Source organism: Tamandua tetradactyla, chromosome 8 (genome assembly GCF_023851605.1).
Source record: "Tamandua tetradactyla isolate mTamTet1 chromosome 8, mTamTet1.pri, whole genome shotgun sequence".
NCBI classification, from domain to species: domain Eukaryota; kingdom Metazoa; phylum Chordata; class Mammalia; order Pilosa; family Myrmecophagidae; genus Tamandua; species Tamandua tetradactyla.
The window spans coordinates 80,128,874-80,137,118 of NC_135334.1; the positions used below are offsets into that span (position 1 = coordinate 80,128,874).

General features: G+C 43.3%; 1 protein-coding gene across 1 annotated transcript; it reads right to left on the minus strand.

Annotated features, from left to right (window-relative positions):
• Positions 1 to 5,332: 5,332 nt before the first annotated feature.
• On the minus strand, positions 5,333 to 7,939 carry MRPL17 (mitochondrial ribosomal protein L17). The gene is made up of 3 exons (XM_077113841.1): positions 7,693 to 7,939; positions 7,265 to 7,333; positions 5,333 to 6,932 (listed from the first exon to the last, which is right to left on the minus strand). The coding sequence occupies exons 1-3, from the start codon at positions 7,864 to 7,866 to the stop codon at positions 6,645 to 6,647; spliced, it is 531 nt and encodes a 176-aa protein (XP_076969956.1). The 5' UTR covers positions 7,867 to 7,939; the 3' UTR covers positions 5,333 to 6,644.
• Positions 7,940 to 8,245: the final 306 nt, after the last annotated feature.

Genomic DNA, 8,245 nt, shown 5'->3' on the forward strand with positions numbered 1-8,245 from the left:
AAAAAGGTAAGCACACCATCTTCTCCTGATTTTGAGGTACCAGTGTTCTAATTGTTGTCCCTATTTTCTGCCTCCTCTGAGGGTTCTTCTTCCTTTCTCTGTATAACCCTTAAATCCTGGCACTGTTCTAGACCTTTTACTTTCTGGGACATATCATCTAGTCCAATTGCTTCAATTCCCATGTGTGCATGCACAACTCTCAAATCTGCATTGCTAGCTCAGATATATTCTCTGAGCTCCAGAACTGTTAACAAGACAGTTCCTTTACTACTAATCTGTCTACAACTTAATCAATCATTGTAATTCAGAAGTTTCTCCTCTTTTATTCTGGTACTCTGTGAATTGCTATCCACCCAACTGTCTAAGCAGAAACCTGGTGCTATCCTGCACTCTTTTCTTCTATCTCAGGTAATCACACACACTGTCTAGTCGAATCTGCCTTCTCCATAGCTCTCTGGTCTATTAGTGTCTCTCCATTTCCCCTGCTTACTGGCCTAATTGAGATTTTCATCTGCTTTCCTTGGACTCCTTAAATAGCCTTCTATGTGGTTTCCTTGTTTCTAGTCTTGTCCCTCCGAAACATTTTTCATTTGGAGGCAAGAAGGATCTTTCCGAAGATGTAAATCTGTTCCCTTTTTTCTCCATTTAAAAATCTTTGAGTGACATCCCCTAGTCTTCAGGAAAAAATCCAAACACTTCATTATGTCTTACAGGGCCCTTTGTAACCTGATCTTGCCTGGCTTTCCTGCTTCATTTCCTCTACTTCTTCCTCAAATATTAAATCCCAGCTGTACCAAATTATTTACTTGGAATTTCTCAACTCCTCCATACTGCTCACAATTCAGTACTTTTATACCTGTAGATCTTGCTACTTGGATTGCCCTCCTCATTGACTTCTCTTCTCCTACATGCTTGATGAATCCTTCCTCATTCTTTAAGATTCAGTCCAAGCATTGCTTCCCAAATTCCACCTACTGATCTCTTCCTTTCTTGGTACTCTAGTATATTTTGTGTGCACCACTTTCATATGGTTTTTCAAATATACCTGTTAATTGTTTATGATTTGCCCTCTAACTGGTCTGTTGGACTCTTGGGGAGTCCTCTAGTCATCCTTGTAGTCTATACTACAGTGCTTTGAATGAAGAAGTACTAAACTTACTAAGTTTATTTGATAAGTATTTCTTGAGTGCCTCCTATGCACAATGAAGACACTGTACTATACTCTGAATTTTGTAGATTACCCTTTCCTTTCTTAAAGGCAATTTCTCAGTATCCTTCATAGGAGCTGTATCCTGTCTGTACCAGTGCCTAATCTCAGCCTCCTTTCTCACTACATATGCACTCTGAGTTACCACATCCATTTTCTCAGTTTTAAGTGTATTCCCCAATCTGTTCTCCCAGTAAAGACCTTTATCCTGAGCTACAGATGCTTTCAGGCATCTCAAACTCAGCAAGTACAAAACTGAACCCTCTTTCCCCACCTTCTTTTATTCCTTCTGGAATAAAACAAGTTATTTGTAGCAAAGCTTCTGAAGTCATTTTAAGGAAAAGTAGCTAGAAATTAAGCCAGGACAATGTCATTAAGCTTTCAGTGACATCTCTAGGAACAGTTTTTACTACATTTTCATCTCCTTGAAGTGGATAGCAATAAAATTCCTATAATGCTGTGCTTCCATACAGCGGTACACAGCGATGTGCCAAGGTATATGTGAAGCCACAGTGTAAACAGAGTTCATCTTCGTAGAGCATGAAAGTTTGGAAAGTTTTGTGTGTATGTGTGTGAAAGATGGGAACAATGTATAATATTTAACTTGCAATAACTAAAATAATTGTTTTTATATTAAATAGACATTCTGGAACAGAATGCAAAATTTCAGAAAAGTTTAAACGTTTTTCCTCAAAATGTAAGCACACAGGTCATTTCTATTACTAGGGCATTTTAGATTTAACACCAAACTCATGTCCCAGAGTCAGAGGGAGAGCTCTGCTATGCCCCATGCACCAAAGGTCATGGAGAGGAAAACCTTCAGGGCAGAGACATTACCCAGCCATGAACAATGGGAAATAAACTTTGCAGGAAGTTCTTTTTCAAATGACAGGAGGAAACGGGAAGGGAGGAGTTAGTGAGCCTGAAATGCAAAGTTAGACTAAAGAAGCCAGGACAATGAGATTCATTCACAATTTATAAATGCCTATTCTGACCCACTTTCTCTATCGGATTGTAGGAGAGGTGAATTAGATATGCCCCTTACCCTAAAGAAGTTCACTAGATAGTGATGAATGCCAAACTATATAACCAGACCATTGCCACAATGAAAGGTGTACTGTGTGCAACTGGATTATAGGAAAAGTGCTTAGCTTTGCCTGGGGAATTCAGTGAATACTTCACAAAAAGTGGTGTCATTTTAGCTTTTGGCTAAGGTTTGGAAAATATGCAGGTGTCTTCTGTCTGTAGGTTGGTTAGAAATACCCCAAGAAATCAGAATATGAGACGTGTGGGAACTGAATTAGAGGTTTCTGCATTGTTAAAAACCATTATTGGGATGTAAGTTCCAGAGAAGGAGCCCATTTCTTTTACCCAGGCATACTTAGTACTGTAGCTTAGCACTGTCCCTGAACAAAGTACCAAGTTTATTGCCTTGTAAAGCTCAGCCAGACTTGAATATGGTGTGAAAAATATGTACCTTACTGCTCCTCATTGAATAAATATATATTGAGCACTTATATGTATCAAGCCCTATGATAGAAATAGTTACCAAAAAGAGTTGAGTCCCAGTTCTAGTCCTAGGTTTCAGGAGCTCAGTTGGGTGAAGTAGACAGGCAATTGTAGCATTGTGTGATGAATGCTTTGATAGCTGTGTATACCTGGAGGGCTGTAACTGCACACAGGAGAGGACCTAACCCAGATTGGAGAGTGATGTGCAGTTTGGGAAGGCCTCAAAAAAGTGATTTGATCAGAGACTTGATGGACAGGTAGAAGCTGACTTGAAAGAGGAGGAGCATTATAGCAGAGGAATCACTATGCACAAAGATACGATATATTCAAAGAAAAACCGTAATTTCCTATGAAAGGTGGGTATAGATATGGTAGAAGAGGTTGAGAAGTTGCTGGGACAGGTCATAGAGAGCAGTGTATTATGTTATACAAAGTAGTTTGGATTTTATCCAGTGAGCGCAATGATGAACCACTGCAATGCTGGTTGAGACCAGTGTTTCCAAACAGCAGGTTCTAACTCATTAGTGAGTTGTAAAAATCAGTCTGGTGAACTGGGACCAGCATTTTCTTTTTTTTTTTACATGGGCAGGCACCTGGAACCGAACCCGGGTCCTCTGGCATGGCAGGCAAGCATTCTTGCCTGCTGAGCCACCGTGGCCCTGGGACCAGCATTTTTAAAAAGCGAACTAGAAAGGGGTAGAAAATGCTAGTGCACCACACATCTGTAGAGGTAGAAAATGTTTTGTGAAGCTTTTGTTTCAATTATATATGCATGCAAATATTGTGTACCAATGGAAAATATTTCCTCATCTGTGAGTCATGGTAAAAAAAATCAAGAAACATTAGACTAAAGGTTCAACAGTACATACATTAATCTATCAGGTTACTTTTACTAGCAATTAACAGAAAAACTAGGCATTCTCAAATGGGAATAATCACTAAAGATTATTATCTCTATATAGGATTACAGTTTGGGAGCTATAGGTACTGTTTTGTCAATATTGTCAAGGGCTGTTTCTTTTAATTGTTCTGATCTGCCATTTCCAGTGCAACTTTCAGCCTAAATCCAGCTCCCCAGTGGTACTTAGAATTACATGCTCTCTTAATCTTATCCAGCAGAATAATGCCTGGATTCTCACTGGCCCAATTTAATTTAGGCCGGTCTATCCCTGAACCCATTAGTAGCAAGGGAATGGAAATATGTTGACTGCTTTAGACTAATCTGGGGTGGATGTTTGAGAATCAACCTGCTGTGGGTAGCTTCTATAATGCAGTAGGTTCATTGTATTACTGAAGCATCGTAGAGGCACCTAAATTGACAAAGTAATGAATTTACGTATGGGAATGGTTAGAATAGCAAACCAGGAGATGCCAAAAGTTTGTGTACAAGTTAGGAAAATAAAAGGAGGATGGGCTCTCTAGGTGGTAGGGGCTACATAACCAAAAGATATAAGAGTATATACAGTAAAACTGCTAAAATAAGGACGTCTATATGTCTGGGGCACTGAAGCAAGGGAAGTAGCTGGAGTAGCGAACAGATGCCCGGTCACAGAGGGGTGGTCAAGTATTCTGGACTCTTCCCTATGGTTAATGAGGTGCTGCTGGAAATCTTCAAGCAGGGAATGAAGATGATCAGATTCTATCATTATGGCTTGGCAGCCATGTGGAGGGAGGCAAGTTGTGAGACTGTTGCAGTAATCCAGGATACACGTCTGGGATTTCAAACCATAGTACTGGACACAGATGTGCCTACAAAACTGAGAAATATGGAAACAAAATCAATGCAGCTTGGTAATTGAACTGTGGAAGCTAAATTTAAGGAAACAGTCCCTGGTTTTTCAAGTTGTCTTTCATGGATATCCGGCCTATATTGTTGATCTGTTGAAGGTAGATTTAGTTCATTATCCTTTGAGAAGGGAGTGAGCATTAATCAACCTTGCTGTAATGAATTGGAGCCTGAGACAGAGAACCTGAAAGGGGTGAGGGAAGCCGAGTTTATGTGGGTCTGTCCTGGGTTTGATGCTAAGGAAGTGCCTAGATGAACTTGAGGGCACATTCTACCAACTGAAGTAAAAAAATTAGCATTTATAGGTCAGATTGGTAAAATTCCTGTTAATTCCCCTTGTGTTATTCTAAATCTTTAGCAAATGTTCTAGGAGTCATGTACTCTTATTTGGGCCAAAATGTTAAAGGGGATAGCGTCCCTTGAGGATATTGGCCGTGGTCCATTAGATTGTGAGTGTCTTGATGGTGGAGGCTGTTTTTGTTTCATCTCTATTTCCTAGTATCTAGCTCTGGGGTCTAGTATGCCTAACATGTGGCATTTAGAATATACCTTATCTCTAATGCCTTACATGGTGTTGGGCACTAGTAGATGTTGAATAAACACTTAGGGAATTGGTGAAAGACCCAAAGGGAGGTTAATTTCTGGGAGCTAAAGCAGAAAAGCTATGGGAGTTCAGCCAGATTCCACTTGTTACTGATACTTAAAGACGTGGTTTTAATTTTAAAGAGAACATTCCTCTGGGAGTCAGGGATAACTTCTTGATAGCTAGCTAGTGAAAATACCCATGCCAAGAAAATATTGGAAGAGGGGAGAAATTTCTTAGAGAAGCATTCAGAGTTGTAGGTTTATTCAACAAATGTTTTGAATGTCTACTGTGTCACTCAAACGTAACACCTGAAAGGACTTTGTGACAGTAAAAGATAAACTGGAATACAGGTAAACAGACAGGCCTCTTGGGAGCAGATGAATCTCAGTCTAGGAAAGCTATAGTGAAATGGCACCAGCATAGTTCTGTCACTGAAGCTTATGTCTACTTGCCAGACCAGTAACCCTCTGCTCCTGTCCTTACTAATTGTCTACAGGTTCAGTGGGATAAAGGTATTCTGAAGGTCCAGCCTAAGATCTCTTTTCACTGTACTAGGGATCTGGCAACTGTCAGGCTCTGCCATCAAGTGTTCAGAACTGGGATGACTGGCCATCTTCAGGCCTTCTCATGACTCTATTCAAGAAGCTCTGAGGCTGAGGAAGAGGCAGCCTGACTGAGCCAAGCCTAACTTCAAAGTAAATAACAAATAACTTGCTTTTCATATGCCCTAGCGATTCTGAAGCCGGATATCCCTTTTCAGAGTCCCAGAGAGGCTGACATTTGACAATAAAAACTTCCAGGAAATTCCCAGCAACTTTAACATCCTACCCTTTTCCCACTCCAATCCTCTCCTTCATCCGTCCCCTGTACTCCAAGAGGAAGGAATTCATCCTGGAGTCCAGCATCCTCTGCTGAATGCCTCTACCGCCTTCAACTGGGGTGGTGGTACGCCTGAGTTCTCAGGTTCTCTCCTCCAAGACCCATTCAGGGCTTGAGGGAAGGAAAGAACTGTGCCATCCTGCTTAGAAACAAAGGAATGTTTGTAGATTTCTAGAGTACCAGATTGCTACGGAAGGTTTACTTCTAGATATTCACTCCCCAACCTGTCAGAAAGTAGTCTTTCTCTATGAAATCTGAGGGGTCAAGTCTCTATACTAGATGTCAAAACTTAATCGCCTTTGGGGGCCAGTTTGGAGTCACAGGATATACGCCCCATCTAAACTGGCATTAAGAAAAACAAAATTGTGCTATAAAACACAACTCAGATCTAAGAGCCAGAAACATAAGCTGTGCATTTACTATTCCAAGTAGACTGAGCATTTGCATAGTTCTCATTCTCCAGAAATCCCAGGGGAAGAAAATAAAATCAATTTACATATATTCACACAAATAATTTTACCTATTGTACAAAAGATGGCTACCTGGCTTCCAGAAAGTTTTGGGCCCCATTAAGGATGTCCATGTTGCAACTCTAGCTTCAGGTCTTTTCAGATTAAGTGAAATGCAAAGGCCTGTGATCACCGGCACAGATGAGGTCATAGACCCTACACCTCCAGTTAAATCTCCGGTGTTTGAGCTGTGGGGGAGCTGCGGATGCTGGATTCCTGTTCCTGGCTGAGATCTTGCTGCAGTCCCTGCAACAGCTGGTTTAAGAGTGTAAGGTTGCTGTCTCTGTGAGGCAGCGGTAGGGGTGGGAGACAGTTTCCTTTATATTCGATCACTGCCATCTTGGCTCGATCCTGTTTACTTCGATTTGGGATTTGCAGCATTCTCGTGTAGCCCCCTTTCTGACTTTGGAACCGCGGAGCCAGCACTTGAAACAGTTTTGGGATCAAGTCCTTCTCCTAGAGGGGAGAGTTATCAATGAGAGAGCAGAATCAGGCACTATAATAGAGGCATTTAACTTTCAGGTACCTCCTCCCCCATAGGTTAGGGTCCAAACGCACATACATAGACTTCCCCTGGCTCCCAAACGGAAAGAGTCAAAGCTACATAAAGGGCCCAGTTATACACAGTTGTGAAAATTCAAATTCATATCTGAAATCGACTAATTTAAGATACGTATTTCTAATTTAGTTGTCCAGAAGTGAGTGCCCTGGCTGAATTCTGCCTGCCTCTCCAACTCCTACCAAGGAGCAAAGAGTGCGATTGGGGAGGTAGGTTAGGATGAACTCACCGTGAGCCAGAAGTCGGCCATGCGCATGGCTCGTTCGTTGGTGTCTCCTAGCTTCCCATAGTCAATGAGCTGCGAGGACGTATGTAACATCATTGAAGCAACACAAGAAACAAATGAGACGCCAATCTTAATTCTCTAATGCTTGACCGCCACCCATTCATTCCACTAGCAAAGTAGCTCACTAACTCTGCCCACCTCTAACTCTGCAGCCCTAACCCACCCTCATTTTGAAGCGCTAGAGGAATGGGCTCAGTCTACGGTGCTCGAACACTGAGCCTTGTGGGCAAGACTTACCTAGCCAGCCCCACTCGCTCCCCAAATGAGACATGAGACCGGACCCCGTCCCCCGCCCCCACCCGCAGACCAGACACGCACGGTGAACTAGAGGGTCCCGCCCCTCACCCATCTCACGTGACCCCGCCCCTCACCTTCTCGGCGTAGCCCCTCATCTCGTCCACACGCGCCCACGGCGCCTCGATGCGTTCGTGTCGCACCAGTCCTGTAAGCAAGTTTCGCAACAGGTGGATGCGTGACTCGGGACCAAGGCCCATACGGCGGAATACGCGGCCATGGGAGATGGCGGCGGCGACCGACAGCCGCATGTCCCCAATTTCTCCTCGACCCTTTGAGGCCGGAAGTGGAAACTTGTAGGGAGAAGGGGCGGAGAGGCGAGTTTCACAGAACGCATGCGCGGTGCCGGGTGCGTGGGGGACGTGTTTGCGCATGGGTACCAGAGACTGCCTCGTTGGCAACCTGATGGGGGGCGGAGAGGAGGTGGGGATTTTTTCCAGAGGGGACGAGCGGGGTGGGCTTCAAAGTTTCTCTTGTGCTGTGTCAGCCGTTTTGCGATTTTAAGGCGACGGGAACCTCCATTGCTGAGCCTTCTGGGAAAGCGAGTATCTGAGGGGGAAGGCCTCTGGGCGGGAGCCGGATCCTGCAGGCGGACCGCCCTGGCTTGCTCGAGCCCTGGGGAAATGGCAT

What these genes read in the sequence shown, in the direction of transcription:
- MRPL17 (XM_077113841.1), bottom strand. Translation starts at nt 7,866, where the DNA reads ATGCGGCTGTCGGTCGCCGCCGCCATCTCCCATGGCCGCGTATTCCGC. An exon ending in TGAGGGGCTACGCCGAGAAG is followed by an intron (nt 7,334 to 7,692) that starts GTGAGGGGCGGG and finishes ACGTCCTCGCAG; the next exon opens with CTCATTGACTATGGGAAGCT. An exon ending in TGGCCGACTTCTGGCTCACG is followed by an intron (nt 6,933 to 7,264) that starts GTGAGTTCATCC and finishes TCTCCCCTCTAG; the next exon opens with GAGAAGGACTTGATCCCAAA.